Below are 24581 nucleotides of genomic sequence, written 5' to 3' on the forward strand. Positions count from 1 at the left end.
GTGGCAATATACTCAAACTGCAAGCACTGGTCAAGTCAGCATTCTTGCTGTAATAGCCTCAAGTCACCTCTGCACTGCAAATTCTCACAGCATACCCATGGAGTCTTCAGCAGGACCAATCCTAGAACTAGGGCAGTGACTCTCAATCTTGATTGCATGTTATGATCATCTAGAGAACTTACAAAAACTACCCATACCTGGGATGAAATTTAACATTCTTCTCAATGGATGCAACCAAGCTCAATAAAGACTAAGTGGAAGTCAGGACAAAATCACACATTAAGAAATAAATGCACTTACAAAGAACATAGATGCATCTTATTTCTGCACTTACCTTGGGTTTTGCACAGAGACCAAAGTCAATCAGCTTTAATTTATGATATTCATCAAACAGCAAATTTTCCTGGGAAAACAAAGATATTTTGATAACTGTATACTGACTTCCTTATATCACATCCCACCTCTAGCCATTTCTAAAAATGATTTAAGGCCGGGTGTGGCAGCTCATGCCTGTAATCCCAGCACTCTGAAGGCAGACAAGAGAGGATTATTTGAGCCCAGGTGTTCAAGACCAGCCTGGGCAACACAGAAAGACCTGGTCTCACTTTTTAAAAATAAATAAATTAATTAAAATGAGTAAAAATGATTTAAGGTTGTTTCTGTTAAAAAGTCTGGGTACAGCAAACTGAAAATGACTAGAAACTAATGAAATGACCAGAAGCATATAAGGGAAAAGAAGGGCTGGGCACAATGGCTCACGCCTGTAATCCCAGCACTTTGGGAGGCTGAGGCAGGCACATCACCTGAGGTCAGGAGTTCGAGACCGGCCTGACCAACATGGAGAAACCCCGTCTCTACTAAAAATACAAAATTAGCCGAGCATGGTGGCGCATACCTGTAATCCCAGCTACTTGGGAGGTTGAGGCAAAAGAACTGCTTGAGCCCGGGAGGCGGGGGTTGGGGTGAGCCGAGACAGTGCCATTGCACTCCAGCCTGGGCAACAAGAGCGAAACTCCATCTCAAAAAAAAAAAAAAAAAAGGGCCGGGCGCAGTGGGTCACACCTGTAATCCCAGCACTTTGGGAGGCCTAGGCGGACGGATCACGAGGTCAGGAGATCAAGACCATCCTGGCTAACACGGTGAAACCCCGTCTCTACTAAAAATACAAAAAAAATTAGCCGGGCGTGGTGGCATGCGCCTGTAGTCCCAGCTACTCGGGAGGCTGAGGCAGGAGAATGGCGTGAACACGGGAGGCAGAACTTGCAGTGAGCGGAGATCGCACCACTGCACTCCAGCCTGGGCGATCACTCTATCACTTCCCCATAAGACTCACTAGCATAAACCATTTTCTCCTATTTTCTCCTTGGTGTTCTGAGAGTCAACTACAAACAAACACAATTTGTGCCAAAAGCAAATTTAAACCAAAAGAGTGAGTTGAAATAGACGAGTTCAGTATAAACAGATGGAAAAAGATAGTTTCCGGCCAGGCACCCTGGCTCACGCCTGTAATCCCAGCACTTTGGGAGGCCAAGGCAGGCGCATCACTTGAAGTCAGGAGTTTGAAACCAGCCTGGCCAACATGGCAAAACCCCAGGCCTACTAAAAATACAAAAATTAGCCGAGAGTGGTGGCAGGCACCTGTAATTCCAGCTACTCAGGAGGCTAAGGCAAGAGGATCACTTGAACCTGAGAGGCAGAGGTTGCAGTGAGCCAAGATTGTGCCACTGCACTTCAGCCTGGGTAACAGAGCAAGGCTCAGTCTCAAAAATAAAAATAAAAATAAATAAATACATACACACATATATAAAATAAAAATACAGAAAATTAGCTAGGCATGGTGGCATACGCCTGTAGTCCCAGCTACTTGGGAGGCTGAGGTGGGAGAATCACTTGAGCCTAGGAGGTTGAGGCTACAGTGAGCCCTGATCATGCCACTGCACTCCAGCCTGGGTGACAGAGTGAGATCTTGCTTAAAAAAAAAAAAACAAGACATTTATAAAGTCACACACAATTGACAGATACACAGAATGCTCATAAATGCATCCAAAAAGCCTACCAAGGCCAGGAGCGGTGGCTCATACCTGTAATCCCAGCACTTTGGGAGGCCAGGGCGAAAGAATAGCCTGAGGTCAGGAGTTCAAGACCAGACTGGCCTGGCCGGGCGCGGTGGATCACACCTGTAATCCCAGCACTTTGGGAGGCCGAGGTGGGCAGATCACAAGGTCAGGAGATTGAGACCATCCTGGCTAACACAGTGAAACCCCGTCTCTACTAAAAAATACAAAAAATTAGCCGGGTGTTGTGGCGGGCGCCTGTAGTCCCAGCCACTCGGGAGGCTGAGGCAGGAGAATGGCGTGAACCCAGGAGGCGGAGCTTGCAGTGAGCCGAGATCGCGCCACTGCACTCCAGCCTGCGCGACAGAGTGAGACTCCGTCTCCAAAAAAAAGACCAGACTGACCAACATGGTGAAACCCCATCTCTACTAAAAATACAAAAATTAGCCGGGCATGGTGGCCTGTGCCTGTAATCTCAGCTACTCAGAAGGCTGAGGCAGGAGAACTGCTTGAATCCGGGAGGCGGAGGTCGCAGTGAGCCGAGATCACACCACTGCACTCTAGCCTGGGCGACAGAGTGAGATACCACCTCCAAAAAAAAAAAAGTAGGAGGAAAAAAGAAATCTGATAGGTATGACTGGAGCAACAACAACAAAAAGCAAACCAAAGATAGATTCCTAATCAGATCATTTGTAAACCTAAAAATAACAGGTAAATGGCGCTGAAGGTGAGCATCTAACTGTGATGCAGTCACTTACTGGCTTGAGGTCCCTGTGAGCATAGCCCTGGCTGTGTACATAAGCAACAGCAGATACTATCTGACGGAAGACAACCCGGGTCTCCTCTTCTGACAGGCGATCCTGGGAAATTATATAGTCAAACAGCTCTCCTCCAGGGCAGTACTTCAACAGCAATGGAATCACAGATATTGTTACAACTTAAAAAATCACTTCACAGAAATTTAAAATAAAAAAGTACACTTAACTCAGAGATATTATTAATTCGACTTTATAGGGAATGGAACCGAGTAAGGTATATTCAAAAGTACACTCTCAGGATCAAACAAGTCAATAATGACTCCACGAATGAGAATAATAACTCTTTCTTCGAACAGTTTTATTACCAGTAAGTAGAAGTAAAACCAACTACCACTGTGATTTTAAAAAGCTCACCCAGGGTTTTATATTTTTATAGCAAAGTATTAAAACCCATTCTCATCTTAATGTACTCTCATTTAGTGTAATTACCTGAAATTAAAAAACCCAGCAGTAATTATTGTTTCTCTATCCCAAAGACCAGTGGTTTTCAATCTGTACCAGAAGGAGCCCAGGTCTACAGAGGTATCTCAGGCTGCAGAACAGGTACCAGAGCACAAAGCTCAAGGCTTTCCATCCCTTTCCCAGGGCACAGAAAACTTTCTCCACTTTTCCGTGAGCTGGGTTTCCATTTTAGCAATATCAATTAAAATTACAAATGCATATAGACTTGACCTCACAGTTCCACATTTAGTTACTGCTCTTATAGATGTACTCACTCACATCAAAAAACAGTACTTTGGCCGGGCGCCGTGGCTCACGCCTGTAATCCCAGCACTTTGGAAGGCCAAGGTGGGTGGATCAGGAGTTCGAGACCAGCCTGGCCAACCCGTCTCTACTAAAAATACAAAAAATTAGCCAGGCGTGGTGGCGGGCGCCTGTAATCCCAGCTACTCAGGAGACTGAGGCAGGAGAATCGCTTGAGCCCGGGAGGCAGAGGTTGCAGTGAGCCAAGATTGCACCACTGCACTCCAGCCTGGGTGACAAAGTGAGACTTCGTCTCAAAAAACAACAACAGCAACAACAACAACAACAAAAAATGTACCTTAAAGATCATTTACTGCAGCAGCAGTGTTTGTAAAAGCAAAAGACTAGAAACAACTGTCTTAGTCCATTTGGGCTGCTATAACAAAATACCTTACACTGGGTAATTTATAAACAACAGAAATGTATTGCTCACATTTCTGGAGGCCGGGAAGTCTAACATCAAGGTGCCACTAGATTCAGTGTCTAGTGAGGTTCTGTTGCTCACAGTTGGCATGTGCTATGTATTCTCATATGGTGGAAGGGAGCAAACAGGCTCCCTAAAGTCTCCTGTATAAAGGCACTAATCCCATTCATAAGGGCTCTGCCCTCATAACCTAATCACCTCCATAAAGGGCCCCACCTCTTAATACTATCACACTGGGGATTAAGTTTCAACATAGGAATTTGTGGGGAATACCAGCATTCAGACCTAAATGCTGATACTATATAAACTATGACACGGAATGGAATTCTAGGCAATAATTAAAAAAAAAAAAAAAAAAGAGGAAGCTCTTTACAAACTGATATGAAACAATGTCCAGTACTAAGTTATTAAGACTATAGATTGATATAGTGGCTTACAAAAGTATTATGCTGAGCAAAAGAAGCCTAACAAAAGAATAAGCAAAAGAATACTGTATGAGTCATTTATATCATAGTCTAGAATAGATTAAACTAATCTGCTGTGATAGAAATCAGATGAGTAGTCACTGGTAAGGGCAGGGTGACTATGGTTACAGGGAAAACTTCAAAAGGGCTGGAGAAAACTTTCTGAGGTGATAGAGATGTTTTATAATTTGGGGTGGGGGGTACATGGGTATATACATTTGTCAAACTGCATACCTAATGTGTACATTTTATTATATGTAAATTTATACCTCAATAGGAAATTTTTTAATGTTATACAGTAAGTTTTACAAAAAGAAAACAGCCTACTTCATATTTTCAAATAAAGAAATACAAAATAAAGAGAAATAAAAATGTCTAAAATATCTGAATGTGCTCAGATGGTCTCTAAGATCAATTGCTACCTGGGAAAAAAACAAGGTGCAAAGTAATAATTTGTGACCATTTGTGTCACACCATGTGTGTGTAAGCTACACACACACATACACATATAAAATACACATACGTATAAAATATATGTAGGTATCTACAAGAGACACAAGAAAAGTACATGAATGGCTCAGAGAAAAGAAAATTTGAGGGCCGGGCGCAGTGGCTCACTCCTGTAATCCCGAGCACTTTGGGAGGCTGAAGTGGGCAAATTGCCTGAGGTCAGAAGTTTGAGACCAGCCTGGCCAACATGGTAAAACTCCGTCTCTACTAAAAAATACAAAAATTAACCGGGGGTGATGGCACGTGCCTACAATCCCAGCTACTCAGGAGGCTGGGGCAGGAAAATCACTTGAACCCGGGAGGCGGAGGTTGTAGTGAGCCAAGGTTACGCCATTGCACTCCAGCACTCAAGACAGTGTGAGACTCCGTCTCAAAAAAAAAAAAAAGAAAAGAAAAGAAATGTGATGGCTAGGGTGGGGCACAGTTGCTCACGCCTGTAATCCCAACATTTTGGGAGGCCGAGGAGGGAAGACCGCTTAAGGCCAGGAGTCCAAGACCAGCTTGGGCAACAGGCCAAGACCCCCATTTCTATTAATAATATAATAAAATTTAAAAATTAAAGAATATTGGATGACTGGGATGTAGGGGAAAGAGAGGATTTTGTTTTTTAATATATACTCCCTGTACCTTTTTTTTTGAGACAGGGTCTCACTCTGTTGCCAAGGCTGGAGTGCAGCGGTGCAATCATAGCTCACTGTAGCCTATATCTCCCAGGCTCCTCACCTGAGCCTCCCAAGTAGCTGGGACTACAGGTGTGCACCACCATACCCAGCCTTTTTTTCTTTTTTTATTTAAGTAAAAACAAGGTCTCACTGTGTTGCTCAAGCTAGTCCCGAACTCCTTAGCTCAGGTGATCTTCCCACCTTGGCCTCCCAAAGTGCTGGGATTACAGGCACGAGACACTGCACCCGGCCACTCTCTTGTACCTTTTAAATTTTCTCCTAGGTTCATGGATGCTTGGGAGATTTTAACAATTCTTTTTCTTTTTTGAGACAGAGTCTCGCTCTGTCACCCAGGCTGGAGTGCAGTGGCATGATCTCAGCTCACTGCAAGCTCTGCCTCCCAGGCTCAAGTGATCCTCCTACCTCAGCCTCCCAGGTAGCTGGGACTACAGGCATGCACCACCACAACTGGCTACGTTTTTGTATTTTTTGTAGAAATGGGGTTTTCCCATGTTGCCCAGGTTAGTCTCGAACTCCTGGCCTCAAATAATCCACCAGCCTTGGCCTCCCAAAGTGCTGCAGTTACAAGCGTGACCCCCTGCGCCTGGCCCTAAGAATTTTATTTGAACAAAGGGATCACCTAAAAATATAAAGAGGTTTTAAAATTACCAAAGAGGTTTTAAAATCAAAGAGGTTTTAAAATGTGGACCATGTAGGTAGATCTACAGTGTAGTAATACAATGTACTACTATACAATAGCTCTAGATCCAAAACGTCCAACGTTATAATTTTTTTGTTTTTATTTTTTAGAGACAGGGGTTTGTTCTGTCACCCAGGCTGGAGTACAGTGCCATTAACGTGGCTCACTGCAGCCTCAAACTCCTGGACTCAAGCAATTCTCCCGCCTCAGCCTCCTGAGGAGCTGGAATGACAGGTGCGCACCACGCGCCATCACACCCGGCTTTTTTTTTCTTTTTTCTTTTGTATGTAGAGACAGGGTCTTGCTATGTTACTGAGGCTGGTTTTAAACCACTAGTTTCAAATGATCCTCCCACCTCAGCCTCCCAAAGTGCTGGGATTATAGGCATGAGAGGACCCGGCCAAAATTATGATTTTTAAAATATGCTTTTAAAACAGTGCTATCCTGTGAAAATCATGTGCAAATTACATATTATTTGGCTGAGACTAACGAAAACTAAAGAAGTTGAATAATACAAGTCCTAAAGACATCTTTCAAGACAAAAATGGCAAGTTAAAACTTGAAACTGCTTGGTTTACATAAAAGACACTGGAAGCTACCCAGTGCTGTGGGGTGAACTGTCACTGGATCAGGGTAAGCCTAAACCTTGGGTCCTTTTAAGAAGAGAGACATTTGGACAGAGACACAGCTACACAGAGAGGAAAACACCATCTGAAGACGGAGGCCAAGATGGGAGTGGTGCATCTATAAACCAAGGAGTGCCAAGGACTGCCAGCAACTACCAACAACTAGCAAAGAGGCAGGAAACAGATTCCCCCTCAGAACCTCCAGAAGGAACCAGCCTTGCCAACATTTTGATTTCAGACTTCAAACCTCCAGAACTGTCAGACAATGAGTTTCTGTTGCTTTAAGCCACCAAGTCTGTAGTAATTTGTTCCAACAGCCCTAGGAAATTAATATACCATATAAAACTAGAATGAGGCTGAGCACGGTGGCTCACGTCTGTAATCCCAGCACTCTGGGAGGCCGAGGAGGGCAGATCACAAGGTCAGGAGATTGAGACCATCCTGGCTAACACGTGAAACCCCGTCTCTACTAAAAATGTAAAAAATTAGCCAGGCATGGTCGTGGGCGCCTGTAGTTCCAGCTACTCAGGAGGTTGAGGCAGGAGAATGGCGTGAACTCGGGAGGTGGAGGGTGCAGTGAGCAGAGATGGCATCACTGCACTTCAGCCTGAGCGACAGAGCGAGATTCCATCTCAAAAAAAAAAAAAAAAAAAAACTAGAATGAGTCCTTCCCTCTAGGAGAAAATTCTAACATATTCTATCTACTAAACCATACTACCCCATTAGGGGTGTATTAGAAAAATGACATTTACATTGAATCTCCAATTTATTATATACATCTATTTAATCTAAATTGTTACAAATGGAACAAAACAGGTAAGTCGCTTAACATCTCTTCTAATCTTTCAGGTGAAATGTACTTTTCTCTTTTACTATTGATAAAGTGATCAAATCTTTTCAGGTATCTGGAACATACTACTAACCTCAAGAACCATGAATATTTTGTTGGCTGTCTCTAGCACATGATAGAGTTGACATATATGCTGATGTCTCAGGTTCTTCAAGGCCTCAATCTCCGTTTTGATCCGGGGCAAATCGCTCTGTGACAAAACATCATATGGAATGAGCAATAAACTTATTCAGGTGGTGTTCCAAGCTCCAATACTAACAGCTTTAATACTAAGTAGCTGGCCGGGCACGGTGGCTCACGCCTGTAATCCCGCACTTTGGGAGGCCGAGGCGGGCGGATCATGAGGTCAGGAAATCGAGACCATCCTGGCTAACACGATGAAACCCTGTCTCACTAAAACTACAAAAAAATTAGCCGGGCGTGGTGGCAGGAGCCTGTAGTCCCAGCTACTCCGCAGGCTGAGGCAGGAGAATGGCGTGAACTCGGAACGCGGAGCTTGCAGTGAGCCGAGATTGCGCCACTACACTCCCGCCTGGGCAACAGAGCAAGACTCTGTTTCAAAAAAAAAAAATACTAAGTAGCAAAAGCTATCAAAAAGCCCCCCAAAAATTGTTCAACACTACAGAAAAATATAGCAAAATTTATTTGCATGTGCCTAAAAAGGGCATTGGAGATTTTATGAAAGACAGGTTCAATGTGGGTCAACAGTACAACATCCAGAAAACAATCTTAGACTCCTTAGAAGGTTAGCATTCCAAACAAGGAAAATGACAGAAACACTACTCAGTCATCATGCCTGAGCTACCACTTTCAGCCTCAGCAACACCGTTTAAGAAGCATGCTGCGCAAAAAACCAGTGAACTTAGGTGAAAGGTATATGGGTATTCACTGTCTCAGTCTCCAATCTTTTCTGAGGTCTTGAAACTTTCAAAATAAAAAGTTGGGTGGGGAGAGGAAGATAAGCCAAGCTGAAAAAACTTTAAAGGACAGAAGCCTAGAGATATCATCAAGTAACAAGTAAAACTTCATTATAAAAAGGGACCCTGAGGCAGGGCGCAGTGGATCACGCGTATAATCCCAGCACTTTGGGAGGCTAAGGTGGGCGGACTACCTGAGGTTGGGACTTCGAGACCAGCCTGACCAACATAGAGAAACACCATCTCTACTAAAAATATAAAATTAGCCAGGCATGGTGCCGCATGGCTGTAATCCCAGCTACTCGGGAGGCTGAGGCAGGAGAATTGCTTGAACCCGGGAGGTGGAGGTTGCAGTGAGCCGAGATCATGCCACTGCACTCCAGCCTGGGCAACAAGAGCGAAACTCCGTCTCAAAAAAAAAAAGGGGGGGGGGACTCTGGGCCAGGCGCAGTGGCTCATGCCTGTAATCCCAGCACTTTGGGAGGCCAAGGTGGGCAGATCAACTGAGGTCAGGAGTTCAGGACCATCCTGGCCAACATGGAGAAAGCCCATCTCCACTAAAAACACAAAATTAAAAATACAAAATTAGCCAGGCATGGTGGCGCATGCCTGTAATCCCAGCTACTCTGGAGGCTGAGGCAGGAGAATTGCTTGAACCCTGGAGGTGGAAGTTGCGGTGAGCCGAGATCGATCCAGCCTGGGAAACAAGAGCAAAACTCCATCTCAAAAAAAAAAGGACTCTGATTGGGTGTGGTGGCTCAGACCTGTAATCGCACCACTTTTGAGAGGCTGAGGCGGGCAGATCGTGAGGTCAGGAGTTCAAGATCAGCCTGGCCAACATGGTGAAAACCCATCTCTAATAAAAACACACACGAAAAAATTAGCCAGGCATGGTGGCGGGTGCCTGTAATCCCAGCTACTTGAAAGGCTGAAGCAAGGAGAATCACTTGAACCTGGGAGGTGGAGGTTGCAGTGAGCCGAGATCGTGCCACTGCACTCCAGCCTGGGGACACAGCAAGACTCTGTATCGAAAAAATTAAAAAAAAAAAAAATACAAAATTAGCTGGGCGTGGTGGCACATGCCTGTAATCCCAGCTACTCAGGAGGCTGAGGCAGGAGAATCGCTTGAACCCAGGAGGCAGAGGTTGCCATTGCACTCCAGCCTGGGCAACAAGAGCGAAACTCCATATCAGAAAAAAAAAGGCGGGGGGGGCTCTACAGTGGCTCATGCCTGTAATCCCAGCACTTTGGGAGGCCGAGGCAGGCGGATCACGAGGTCAGGAGTTCAAGACAAGCCTGGCCAAAATGGTGAAATCCCATCTCTACTAAAAATACAAAAATTAGCCAGGCATGGTGGCAGGCACCTGTAATCCCAGCTACATGGGAGGCTGAGGCAGGAGAATTGCTCGAACCCAGAAGGCAGAGGTTGCAGTGAGCTGAGATCACACCCCTGCACTCCAGCCTGGGTGACAAAGCAAGACTCCATCTCGAAAAACAAATAAAATAAAAAGGGACTCCGTCTTAATGGCCAGTGGCTCAGGACCCAGTTATCCAGGACTATGCAACTAGATATCATGTCTTGACAAAGAATTAACTGTAACTTTCACTATCTTGGTATGATAATCTTTTTTCTTTGTGGGGAGGAAGCCTGATGACTAAAACCATGGAAGTAATCGGCCAGGCATGGTGGCTCACACCTGTAATCCCAGCACTTTGAGAGGCTGAGGCAGACGGACCAAGAGGTCAGGAGATCGAGACCATCCTGGCTAACACGGTGAAACCCCGTCTCTACTAAAAATACAAAAAAATTAGCTGGGCGTGGTGGCGGCCTGTAGTCCCAGCTACTCGGGAGGCTGAGGCAGGAGAATGGCGTGAACCCGGGAGGCAGAGCTTGCAGTGAGCCGAGATCGTGCCACTGCACTCCAGCCTGGGCAACAGAGCAAGACTCCATCTCAAAAATAAATAAATAAATAAATAAATAAAACCATGGAAGTAATCAAAATATTATTAAAATCCTAGAAAATAACTAAAATGAGCATAATAACAACAGAAAATATAAAACCAAGTTTAGAAATCATGAATTAATGTCATATTACACTTTAGAATAAGTTTTGAGCATCAGTGTGATAACACATTTTGTAATAACATTTTGTTTGCTATTTAAGTATTTGAAGTGTTAAAGTAAGTCATACTGAAGTTATAACTGAAATTTAAACTGCTTAAGGGAATTAATCTAATTGATACTCATGTTTAAATGCTCAAGAAAAATGGTTTTAATGCTTTTTTCTTAGATTAATAAATAGAAAACAAAAAATTGAATAAAACAAAAAAACTGGAGGAAAGCCTGAATTGTCCACTGACAGATAATTAAAAATAATTTCTTATACTGGTCACTGTATGATTTTAGCATATATTTAGGAAGAAATTCAAATGATTTAATGACATTGCTATAACAAAACTACTTACATATTCTTTGACTTTTTTTTTTTTTTTTCTGGAGACAGGGTCTTGTTCTGGCATCCAGTCTGGAGTGCAGCGGCGCCATCTCAGCTCACTGCAGCCCAACCTCCCAGACTCAGTGATCTTCCCACCTCAGCCCCGCAAGTAGCTGGGACTACAGGTGTGTACCACCATGTCCAGCTAAATTTTTTGTATTTTTTGTAGAGAAGGGCTTTCACCTTGTTGCCCAGGCTGGTCTCAAACTCCTGAGCTCAGGCAATCCGCCCACCTTGGCCTCCCAAAGTTCTGAGATTACAGGTGTGAGCCACCGTGCCTGGCTCCCTTTGACTTATTTATGTGTTAATCAGAACTTATATCTTTAACAATTAAAAAAGTAGGTAACAATTGATATTAAGCCCTATCTCATTCCAACAATAAAAACATCAAAAAAAAACTTTTTTTAGACAAGATCTTGCTCTGTTGCCCAGGCTAGAGTGTAGTGGTGCAATCACAGCTCACTGTAGCCTCAACCTCCTGGGCTCAAGGGACCCTCCCACCACCACCTCCCAAGTAGCTGGGACTACAGACATGCACAACCACACCTGGCTAAATTTTTTTTATTTTTTGTAGGGACAAGACTTGCCATATTGCCCAGGCTAGTCTCGAACTCCTGGCCTCAAGCAATCCTCTGGTCTCAGCTTCCCAAAGTGCTGGAATTACAGGGATGAGCCACCACACCCAGCCAAAAATTATTTTTTATGTTTGATAATTAAGGACAATTACAAAATGTTAGGCTGGGAGTGGTAGCTCACACCTGTAATCCCAGCACTTTAGGAGGCCGAGGTGGGTGGATCACTTGAGGTCAGGAGTTCGAGACCAGCCTGGCCAACATGATGAAATCCTGTCTCTACTGAAAATACAAAAATTAGCTGGACATGGTGGCACACGCCTATAGTACCAGCTACTCAGGTGGCTGAGGCAGGAGAATCATTTGAACCCAGGAGGCAGAGGTCGCAGTGAGCCGAGATCGCACCACTGCACTCCAGCCTGGTGACAGAGCAAGACTCCATCTCAAAAAAAAAAAAAAAAAAAAACAAAGAATGGTAGAAGGAATTAGAAAAAAAAGATGACTCAAGGTGACTTCAAACACTGGAATGGGTATAGAAGCCCCAGAAAAACCACCAAAAGAGACAGGCTTTATCTCAACATAAAAATAACTTTTTATACATTGTAGCCAAGACCACAAACTGAATGGGCTGCTTTAGGAGATAACAAGCTGTTCCTCCTCGAAGAATTCACATAGAGGAAAAAGAGGCTGATTAGGAAAAGGATTTAATTAGATAACTTCTAAAGCCATTTTGAATAAAATGCTGGGACAGGCCAAGTACAGTGGCTCACCCCTACATACCCTGTACTTTGGGAAGCTGAGATGGGAAGACTGCTTGAGGCCAGGAGTTTGAGACCACCCTGGGCAACAGACTGAGACCTTGTTTCTAGAAAAATGTTTAAAAATTAGGCAAGCATAGTGGCATGTGCCTCTGGTCACAGCCACTCAGGAGGCTGAGGTGGGAGGATCACTTAAGCCCAGCAGGTACAGGCTGAGGCTGCAGTGAGCTGTGATTGTGCAACTGCACCCCAGCCTGGGCAACAAAGTGAGACTCTGTCTCAAAAAAAAAAAAAAAAAAAAAGCTAGGACATAATATTTATCTATTTACCTATCTATAGTACCAAAATGATTTATATTTAGTATCATAAGAAAATAAAGATGGGGCCGGGCGCGGTGCCTCACGCCTGTAATCCCAGCACTTTGGGAGGCCAAGGTGGGCAGATCAACTGAGGTCAGGAGTTCAGGACCATCCTGGCCAACATGGAGAAAGCCCATCTCTACTAAAAACACAAAATTAAAAATACAAAATTAGCCAGGCATGGTGGCGCATGCCTGTAATCCCAGCTACTCTGGAGGCTGAGGCAGGAGAATTGCTTGAACCCTGGAGGTGGAAGTTGCGGTGAGCCGAGATCGATCCAGCCTGGGAAACAAGAGCAAAACTCCATCTCAAAAAAAAAAGGACTCTGATTGGGTGTGGTGGCTCAGACCTGTAATCGCACCACTTTTGAGAGGCTGAGGCGGGCAGATCGTGAGGTCAGGAGTTCAAGATCAGCCTGGCCAACATGGTGAAAACCCATCTCTAATAAAAACACACACGAAAAAATTAGCCAGGCATGGTGGCGGGTGCCTGTAATCCCAGCTACTTGAAAGGCTGAAGCAAGGAGAATCACTTGAACCTGGGAGGTGGAGGTTGCAGTGAGCCGAGATCGTGCCACTGCACTCCAGCCTGGGGACACAGCAAGACTCTGTATCGAAAAAATTAAAAAAAAAAAAAATACAAAATTAGCTGGGCGTGGTGGCACATGCCTGTAATCCCAGCTACTCAGGAGGCTGAGGCAGGAGAATCGCTTGAACCCAGGAGGCAGAGGTTGCCATTGCACTCCAGCCTGGGCAACAAGAGCGAAACTCCATATCAGAAAAAAAAAGGCGGGGGGGGGCTCTACAGTGGCTCATGCCTGTAATCCCAGCACTTTGGGAGGCCGAGGCAGGCGGATCACGAGGTCAGGAGTTCAAGACAAGCCTGGCCAAAATGGTGAAATCCCATCTCTACTAAAAATACAAAAATTAGCCAGGCATGGTGGCAGGCACCTGTAATCCCAGCTACATGGGAGGCTGAGGCAGGAGAATTGCTCGAACCCAGAAGGCAGAGGTTGCAGTGAGCTGAGATCACACCCCTGCACTCCAGCCTGGGTGACAAAGCAAGACTCCATCTCGAAAAACAAATAAAATAAAAAGGGACTCCGTCTTAATGGCCAGTGGCTCAGGACCCAGTTATCCAGGACTATGCAACTAGATATCATGTCTTGACAAAGAATTAACTGTAACTTTCACTATCTTGGTATGATAATCTTTTTTCTTTGTGGGGAGGAAGCCTGATGACTAAAACCATGGAAGTAATCGGCCAGGCATGGTGGCTCACACCTGTAATCCCAGCACTTTGAGAGGCTGAGGCAGACGGACCAAGAGGTCAGGAGATCGAGACCATCCTGGCTAACACGGTGAAACCCCGTCTCTACTAAAAATACAAAAAAATTAGCTGGGCGTGGTGGCGGCCTGTAGTCCCAGCTACTCGGGAGGCTGAGGCAGGAGAATGGCGTGAACCCGGGAGGCAGAGCTTGCAGTGAGCCGAGATCGTGCCACTGCACTCCAGCCTGGGCAACAGAGCAAGACTCCATCTCAAAAATAAATAAATAAATAAATAAATAAAACCATGGAAGTAATCAAAATATTATTAAAATCCTAGAAAATAACTAAAATGAGCATAATAACAACAGAAAATATAAAACCAAGTTTAGAAATCATGAATTAATGTCATATTACACTTTAGAATAAGTTTTGAGCATCAGTGTGATAACACATTTTGTAATAACATTTTGTTTGCTATTTAAGTATTTGAAGTGTTAAAGTAAGTCATACTGAAGTTATAACTGAAATTTAAACTGCTTAAGGGAATTAATCTAATTGATACTCATGTTTAAATGCTCAAGAAAAATGGTTTTAATGCTTTTTTCTTAGATTAATAAATAGAAAACAAAAAATTGAATAAAACAAAAAAACTGGAGGAAAGCCTGAATTGTCCACTGACAGATAATTAAAAATAATTTCTTATACTGGTCACTGTATGATTTTAGCATATATTTAGGAAGAAATTCAAATGATTTAATGACATTGCTATAACAAAACTACTTACATATTCTTTGACTTTTTTTTTTTTTTTTCTGGAGACAGGGTCTTGTTCTGGCATCCAGTCTGGAGTGCAGCGGCGCCATCTCAGCTCACTGCAGCCCAACCTCCCAGACTCAGTGATCTTCCCACCTCAGCCCCGCAAGTAGCTGGGACTACAGGTGTGTACCACCATGTCCAGCTAAATTTTTTGTATTTTTTGTAGAGAAGGGCTTTCACCTTGTTGCCCAGGCTGGTCTCAAACTCCTGAGCTCAGGCAATCCGCCCACCTTGGCCTCCCAAAGTTCTGAGATTACAGGTGTGAGCCACCGTGCCTGGCTCCCTTTGACTTATTTATGTGTTAATCAGAACTTATATCTTTAACAATTAAAAAAGTAGGTAACAATTGATATTAAGCCCTATCTCATTCCAACAATAAAAACATCAAAAAAAAACTTTTTTTAGACAAGATCTTGCTCTGTTGCCCAGGCTAGAGTGTAGTGGTGCAATCACAGCTCACTGTAGCCTCAACCTCCTGGGCTCAAGGGACCCTCCCACCACCACCTCCCAAGTAGCTGGGACTACAGACATGCACAACCACACCTGGCTAATTTTTTTTTATTTTTTGTAGGGACAAGACTTGCCATATTGCCCAGGCTAGTCTCGAACTCCTGGCCTCAAGCAATCCTCTGGTCTCAGCTTCCCAAAGTGCTGGAATTACAGGGATGAGCCACCACACCCAGCCAAAAATTATTTTTTATGTTTGATAATTAAGGACAATTACAAAATGTTAGGCTGGGAGTGGTAGCTCACACCTGTAATCCCAGCACTTTAGGAGGCCGAGGTGGGTGGATCACTTGAGGTCAGGAGTTCGAGACCAGCCTGGCCAACATGATGAAATCCTGTCTCTACTGAAAATACAAAAATTAGCTGGACATGGTGGCACACGCCTATAGTACCAGCTACTCAGGTGGCTGAGGCAGGAGAATCATTTGAACCCAGGAGGCAGAGGTCGCAGTGAGCCGAGATCGCACCACTGCACTCCAGCCTGGTGACAGAGCAAGACTCCATCTCAAAAAAAAAAAAAAAAAAAAACAAAGAATGGTAGAAGGAATTAGAAAAAAAAGATGACTCAAGGTGACTTCAAACACTGGAATGGGTATAGAAGCCCCAGAAAAACCACCAAAAGAGACAGGCTTTATCTCAACATAAAAATAACTTTTTATACATTGTAGCCAAGACCACAAACTGAATGGGCTGCTTTAGGAGATAACAAGCTGTTCCTCCTCGAAGAATTCACATAGAGGAAAAAGAGGCTGATTAGGAAAAGGATTTAATTAGATAACTTCTAAAGCCATTTTGAATAAAATGCTGGGACAGGCCAAGTACAGTGGCTCACCCCTACATACCCTGTACTTTGGGAAGCTGAGATGGGAAGACTGCTTGAGGCCAGGAGTTTGAGACCACCCTGGGCAACAGACTGAGACCTTGTTTCTAGAAAAATGTTTAAAAATTAGGCAAGCATAGTGGCATGTGCCTCTGGTCACAGCCACTCAGGAGGCTGAGGTGGGAGGATCACTTAAGCCCAGCAGGTACAGGCTGAGGCTGCAGTGAGCTGTGATTGTGCAACTGCACCCCAGCCTGGGCAACAAAGTGAGACTCTGTCTCAAAAAAAAAAAAAAAAAAAAAGCTAGGACATAATATTTATCTATTTACCTATCTATAGTACCAAAATGATTTATATTTAGTATCATAAGAAAATAAAGATGGGGCCGGGCGCGGTGCCTCACGCCTGTAATCCCAGCACTTTGGGAGGCCAAGGTGGGCAGATCAACTGAGGTCAGGAGTTCAGGACCATCCTGGCCAACATGGAGAAAGCCCATCTCTACTAAAAACACAAAATTAAAAATACAAAATTAGCCAGGCATGGTGGCGCATGCCTGTAATCCCAGCTACTCTGGAGGCTGAGGCAGGAGAATTGCTTGAACCCTGGAGGTGGAAGTTGCGGTGAGCCGAGATCGATCCAGCCTGGGAAACAAGAGCAAAACTCCATCTCAAAAAAAAAAGGACTCTGATTGGGTGTGGTGGCTCAGACCTGTAATCGCACCACTTTTGAGAGGCTGAGGCGGGCAGATCGTGAGGTCAGGAGTTCAAGATCAGCCTGGCCAACATGGTGAAAACCCATCTCTAATAAAAACACACACGAAAAAATTAGCCAGGCATGGTGGCGGGTGCCTGTAATCCCAGCTACTTGAAAGGCTGAAGCAAGGAGAATCACTTGAACCTGGGAGGTGGAGGTTGCAGTGAGCCGAGATCGTGCCACTGCACTCCAGCCTGGGGACACAGCAAGACTCTGTATCGAAAAAATTAAAAAAAAAAAAAATACAAAATTAGCTGGGCGTGGTGGCACATGCCTGTAATCCCAGCTACTCAGGAGGCTGAGGCAGGAGAATCGCTTGAACCCAGGAGGCAGAGGTTGCCATTGCACTCCAGCCTGGGCAACAAGAGCGAAACTCCATATCAGAAAAAAAAAGGCGGGGGGGGCTCTACAGTGGCTCATGCCTGTAATCCCAGCACTTTGGGAGGCCGAGGCAGGCGGATCACGAGGTCAGGAGTTCAAGACAAGCCTGGCCAAAATGGTGAAATCCCATCTCTACTAAAAATACAAAAATTAGCCAGGCATGGTGGCAGGCACCTGTAATCCCAGCTACATGGGAGGCTGAGGCAGGAGAATTGCTCGAACCCAGAAGGCAGAGGTTGCAGTGAGCTGAGATCACACCCCTGCACTCCAGCCTGGGTGACAAAGCAAGACTCCATCTCGAAAAACAAATAAAATAAAAAGGGACTCCGTCTTAATGGCCAGTGGCTCAGGACCCAGTTATCCAGGACTATGCAACTAGATATCATGTCTTGACAAAGAATTAACTGTAACTTTCACTATCTTGGTATGATAATCTTTTTTCTTTGTGGGGAGGAAGCCTGATGACTAAAACCATGGAAGTAATCGGCCAGGCATGGTGGCTCACACCTGTAATCCCAGCACTTTGAGAGGCTGAGGCAGACGGACCAAGAGGTCAGGAGATCGAGACCATCCTGGCTAACACGGTGAAACCCCGTCTCTACTAAAAATACAAAAAAATTAGCTGGGCGTGGTGGCGGCCTGTAGTCCCAGCTACTCGGGAGGCTGAGGCAGGAGAATGGCGTGAACCCGGGAGGCAGAGCTTGCAGTGAGCCGAGATCGTGCCACTGCACTCCAGCCTGGGCAACAGAGCAAGACTCCATCTCAAAAATAAATAAATAAATAAATAAATAAAACCATGGAAGTAATCAAAATATTATTAAAATCCTAGAAAATAACTAAAATGAGCATAATAACAACAGAAAATATAAAACCAAGTTTAGAAATCATGAATTAATGTCATATTACACTTTAGAATAAGTTTTGAGCATCAGTGTGATAACACATTTTGTAATAACATTTTGTTTGCTATTTAAGTATTTGAAGTGTTAAAGTAAGTCATACTGAAGTTATAACTGAAATTTAAACTGCTTAAGGGAATTAATCTAATTGATACTCATGTTTAAATGCTCAAGAAAAATGGTTTTAATGCTTTTTCTTAGATTAATAAATAGAAAACAAAAAATTGAATAAAACAAAAAAACTGGAGGAAAGCCTGAATTGTCCACTGACAGATAATTAAAAATAATTTCTTATACTGGTCACTGTATGATTTTAGCATATATTTAGGAAGAAATTCAAATGATTTAATGACATTGCTATAACAAAACTACTTACATATTCTTTGACTTTTTTTTTTTTTTTTCTGGAGACAGGGTCTTGTTCTGGCATCCAGTCTGGAGTGCAGCGGCGCCATCTCAGCTCACTGCAGCCCAACCTCCCAGACTCAGTGATCTTCCCACCTCAGCCCCGCAAGTAGCTGGGACTACAGGTGTGTACCACCATGTCCAGCTAAATTTTTTGTATTTTTTGTAGAGAAGGGCTTTCACCTTGTTGCCCAGGCTGGTCTCAAACTCCTGAGCTCAGGCAATCCGCCCACCTTGGCCTCCCAAAGTTCTGAGATTACAGGTGTGAGCCACCGTGCCTGGCTCCCTTTGACTTATTTATGTGTTAATCAGAACTTATATCTTTAACAATTAAAAAAGTAGGTAACAATTGATATTAAGCCCTATCTCATTCCAACAATAAAAACATCAAAAAAAAACTTTTTTTAGACAAGATCTTGCTCTGTTGCCCAGGCTAGAGTGTAGTGGTGCAATCACAGCTCACTGTAGCCTCAACCTCCTGGGCTCAAGGGACCCTCCCACCACCACCTCCCAAGTAGCTGGGACTACAGACATGCACAACCACACCTGGCTAATTTTTTTTTATTTTTTGTAGGGACAAGACTTGCCATATTGCCCAGGCTAGTCTCGAACTCCTGGCCTCAAGCAATCCTCTGGTCTCAGCTTCCCAAAGTGCTGGAATTACAGGGATGAGCCACCACACCCAGCCAAAAATTATTTTTTATGTTTGATAATTAAGGACAATTACAAAATGTTAGGCTGGGAGTGGTAGCTCACACCTGTAATCCCAGCACTTTAGGAGGCCGAGGTGGGTGGATCACTTGAGGTCAGGAGTTCGAGACCAGCCTGGCCAACATGATGAAATCCTGTCTCTACTGAAAATACAAAAATTAGCTGGACATGGTGGCACACGCCTATAGTACCAGCTACTCAGGTGGCTGAGGCAGGAGAATCATTTGAACCCAGGAGGCAGAGGTCGCAGTGAGCCGAGATCGCACCACTGCACTCCAGCCTGGTGACAGAGCAAGACTCCATCTCAAAAAAAAAAAAAAAAAAAAACAAAGAATGGTAGAAGGAATTAGAAAAAAAAGATGACTCAAGGTGACTTCAAACACTGGAATGGGTATAGAAGCCCCAGAAAAACCACCAAAAGAGACAGGCTTTATCTCAACATAAAAATAACTTTTTATACATTGTAGCCAAGACCACAAACTGAATGGGCTGCTTTAGGAGATAACAAGCTGTTCCTCCTCGAAGAATTCACATAGAGGAAAAAGAGGCTGATTAGGAAAAGGATTTAATTAGATAACTTCTAAAGCCATTTTGAATAAAATGCTGGGACAGGCCAAGTACAGTGGCTCACCCCTACATACCCTGTACTTTGGGAAGCTGAGATGGGAAGACTGCTTGAGGCCAGGAGTTTGAGACCACCCTGGGCAACAGACTGAGACCTTGTTTCTAGAAAAATGTTTAAAAATTAGGCAAGCATAGTGGCATGTGCCTCTGGTCACAGCCACTCAGGAGGCTGAGGTGGGAGGATCACTTAAGCCCAGCAGGTACAGGCTGAGGCTGCAGTGAGCTGTGATTGTGCAACTGCACCCCAGCCTGGGCAACAAAGTGAGACTCTGTCTCAAAAAAAAAAAAAAAAAAAAAGCTAGGACATAATATTTATCTATTTACCTATCTATAGTACCAAAATGATTTATATTTAGTATCATAAGAAAATAAAGATGGGGCCGGGCGCGGTGCCTCACGCCTGTAATCCCAGCACTTTGGGAGGCCAAGGTGGGCAGATCAACTGAGGTCAGGAGTTCAGGACCATCCTGGCCAACATGGAGAAAGCCCATCTCTACTAAAAACACAAAATTAAAAATACAAAATTAGCCAGGCATGGTGGCGCATGCCTGTAATCCCAGCTACTCTGGAGGCTGAGGCAGGAGAATTGCTTGAACCCTGGAGGTGGAAGTTGCGGTGAGCCGAGATCGATCCAGCCTGGGAAACAAGAGCAAAACTCCATCTCAAAAAAAAAAGGACTCTGATTGGGTGTGGTGGCTCAGACCTGTAATCGCACCACTTTTGAGAGGCTGAGGCGGGCAGATCGTGAGGTCAGGAGTTCAAGATCAGCCTGGCCAACATGGTGAAAACCCATCTCTAATAAAAACACACACGAAAAAATTAGCCAGGCATGGTGGCGGGTGCCTGTAATCCCAGCTACTTGAAAGGCTGAAGCAAGGAGAATCACTTGAACCTGGGAGGTGGAGGTTGCAGTGAGCCGAGATCGTGCCACTGCACTCCAGCCTGGGGACACAGCAAGACTCTGTATCGAAAAAATTAAAAAAAAAAAAAATACAAAATTAGCTGGGCGTGGTGGCACATGCCTGTAATCCCAGCTACTCAGGAGGCTGAGGCAGGAGAATCGCTTGAACCCAGGAGGCAGAGGTTGCCATTGCACTCCAGCCTGGGCAACAAGAGCGAAACTCCATATCAGAAAAAAAAAGGCGGGGGGGGGCTCTACAGTGGCTCATGCCTGTAATCCCAGCACTTTGGGAGGCCGAGGCAGGCGGATCACGAGGTCAGGAGTTCAAGACAAGCCTGGCCAAAATGGTGAAATCCCATCTCTACTAAAAATACAAAAATTAGCCAGGCATGGTGGCAGGCACCTGTAATCCCAGCTACATGGGAGGCTGAGGCAGGAGAATTGCTCGAACCCAGAAGGCAGAGGTTGCAGTGAGCTGAGATCACACCCCTGCACTCCAGCCTGGGTGACAAAGCAAGACTCCATCTCGAAAAACAAATAAAATAAAAAGGGACTCCGTCTTAATGGCCAGTGGCTCAGGACCCAGTTATCCAGGACTATGCAACTAGATATCATGTCTTGACAAAGAATTAACTGTAACTTTCACTATCTTGGTATGATAATCTTTTTTCTTTGTGGGGAGGAAGCCTGATGACTAAAACCATGGAAGTAATCGGCCAGGCATGGTGGCTCACACCTGTAATCCCAGCACTTTGAGAGGCTGAGGCAGACGGACCAAGAGGTCAGGAGATCGAGACCATCCTGGCTAACACGGTGAAACCCCGTCTCTACTAAAAATACAAAAAAATTAGCTGGGCGTGGTGGCGGCCTGTAGTCCCAGCTACTCGGGAGGCTGAGGCAGGAGAATGGCGTGAACCCGGGAGGCAGAGCTTGCAGTGAGCCGAGATCGTGCCACTGCACTCCAGCCTGGGCAACAGAGCAAGACTCCATCTCAAAAATAAATAAATAAATAAATAAATAAAACCATGGAAGTAATCAAAATATTATTAAAATCCTAGAAAATAACTAAAATGAGCATAATAACAACAGAAAATATAAAACCAAGTTTAGAAATCATGAATTAATGTCATATTACACTTTAGAATAAGTTTTGAGCATCAGTGTGATAACACATTTTGTAATAACATTTTGTTTGCTATTTAAGTATTTGAAGTGTTAAAGTAAGTCATACTGAAGTTATAACTGAAATTTAAACTGCTTAAGGGAATTAATCTAATTGATACTCATGTTTAAATGCTCAAGAAAAATGGTTTTAATGCTTTTTTCTTAGATTAATAAATAGAAAACAAAAAATTGAATAAAACAAAAAAACTGGAGGAAAGCCTGAATTGTCCACTGACAGATAATTAAAAATAATTTCTTATACTGGTCACTGTATGATTTTAGCATATATTTAGGAAGAAATTCAAATGATTTAATGACATTGCTATAACAAAACTACTTACATATTCTTTGACTTTTTTTTTTTTTTTTCTGGAGACAGGGTCTTGTTCTGGCATCCAGTCTGGAGTGCAGCGGCGCCATCTCAGCTCACTGCAGCCCAACCTCCCAGACTCAGTGATCTTCCCACCTCAGCCCCGCAAGTAGCTGGGACTACAGGTGTGTACCACCATGTCCAGCTAAATTTTTTGTATTTTTTGTAGAGAAGGGCTTTCACCTTGTTGCCCAGGCTGGTCTCAAACTCCTGAGCTCAGGCAATCCGCCCACCTTGGCCTCCCAAAGTTCTGAGATTACAGGTGTGAGCCACCGTGCCTGGCTCCCTTTGACTTATTTATGTGTTAATCAGAACTTATATCTTTAACAATTAAAAAAGTAGGTAACAATTGATATTAAGCCCTATCTCATTCCAACAATAAAAACATCAAAAAAAAACTTTTTTTAGACAAGATCTTGCTCTGTTGCCCAGGCTAGAGTGTAGTGGTGCAATCACAGCTCACTGTAGCCTCAACCTCCTGGGCTCAAGGGACCCTCCCACCACCACCTCCCAAGTAGCTGGGACTACAGACATGCACAACCACACCTGGCTAAATTTTTTTTATTTTTTGTAGGGACAAGACTTGCCATATTGCCCAGGCTAGTCTCGAACTCCTGGCCTCAAGCAATCCTCTGGTCTCAGCTTCCCAAAGTGCTGGAATTACAGGGATGAGCCACCACACCCAGCCAAAAATTATTTTTTATGTTTGATAATTAAGGACAATTACAAAATGTTAGGCTGGGAGTGGTAGCTCACACCTGTAATCCCAGCACTTTAGGAGGCCGAGGTGGGTGGATCACTTGAGGTCAGGAGTTCGAGACCAGCCTGGCCAACATGATGAAATCCTGTCTCTACTGAAAATACAAAAATTAGCTGGACATGGTGGCACACGCCTATAGTACCAACTACTCAGGTGGCTGAGGCAGGAGAATCATTTGAACCCAGGAGGCAGAGGTCGCAGTGAGCCGAGATCGCACCACTGCACTCCAGCCTGGTGACAGAGCAAGACTCCATCTCAAAAAAAAAAAAAAAAAAAAACAAAGAATGGTAGAAGGAATTAGAAAAAAAAGATGACTCAAGGTGACTTCAAACACTGGAATGGGTATAGAAGCCCCAGAAAAACCACCAAAAGAGACAGGCTTTATCTCAACATAAAAATAACTTTTTATACATTGTAGCCAAGACCACAAACTGAATGGGCTGCTTTAGGAGATAACAAGCTGTTCCTCCTCGAAGAATTCACATAGAGGAAAAAGAGGCTGATTAGGAAAAGGATTTAATTAGATAACTTCTAAAGCCATTTTGAATAAAATGCTGGGACAGGCCAAGTACAGTGGCTCACCCCTACATACCCTGTACTTTGGGAAGCTGAGATGGGAAGACTGCTTGAGGCCAGGAGTTTGAGACCACCCTGGGCAACAGACTGAGACCTTGTTTCTAGAAAAATGTTTAAAAATTAGGCAAGCATAGTGGCATGTGCCTCTGGTCACAGCCACTCAGGAGGCTGAGGTGGGAGGATCACTTAAGCCCAGCAGGTACAGGCTGAGGCTGCAGTGAGCTGTGATTGTGCAACTGCACCCCAGCCTGGGCAACAAAGTGAGACTCTGTCTCAAAAAAAAAAAAAAAAAAAAAGCTAGGACATAATATTTATCTATTTACCTATCTATAGTACCAAAATGATTTATATTTAGTATCATAAGAAAATAAAGATGGGGCCGGGCGCGGTGCCTCACGCCTGTAATCCCAGCACTTTGGGAGGTCGAGGCACACGGTTCACGAGGTCTGGAGATCGAGACCATCCTGGCTAACATAGTGAAATCCCATCCCCACTAAAAAAATACAAAAAAATTAGCCAGGCATGGTGGCGGGCACCTGTAGTCCCAGCTACTCAGGAGGCTGAGGCAGGAGAATGGCGTGAACCTGGGAGGCGGAGGTCGCCGTGAGCCGAGATCGCGCCACTGCATTCCAGCCTGGGCGACAGAGCAAAACTCCGTCTCAAAAAAAAAAAA

At 44.3% G+C, this 24581-nt stretch overlaps 1 protein-coding gene across 12 annotated transcripts in view; it reads right to left on the reverse strand.

Annotated features, from left to right (window-relative positions):
• MELK (maternal embryonic leucine zipper kinase) overlaps window positions 1-24581 on the reverse strand; it is a 115449-nt gene that overhangs the window by 80449 nt on the left and 10419 nt on the right. For 7 of the 12 annotated variants that reach the window (XM_031014877.2, XM_031014881.2, XM_063696236.1 and 4 more), the window contains 3 exons: window positions 7926-8042; window positions 2813-2956; window positions 335-403 (listed from right to left, as the gene is read on the reverse strand). In XM_031014877.2, coding sequence (XP_030870737.1) covers window positions 335-403; window positions 2813-2956; window positions 7926-8042 — 330 coding nt within the window. The remainder of the gene's footprint in view (window positions 1-334; window positions 404-2812; window positions 2957-7925; window positions 8043-24581) is intronic. The other 5 variants (XM_063696237.1, XM_055351561.1, XM_055351556.2 and 2 more) reach the window with 2 other exon arrangements.

Source organism: Gorilla gorilla, chromosome 13 (genome assembly GCF_029281585.2).
Source record: "Gorilla gorilla gorilla isolate KB3781 chromosome 13, NHGRI_mGorGor1-v2.1_pri, whole genome shotgun sequence".
Taxonomy (NCBI): Eukaryota; Metazoa; Chordata; class Mammalia; order Primates; family Hominidae; genus Gorilla; species Gorilla gorilla.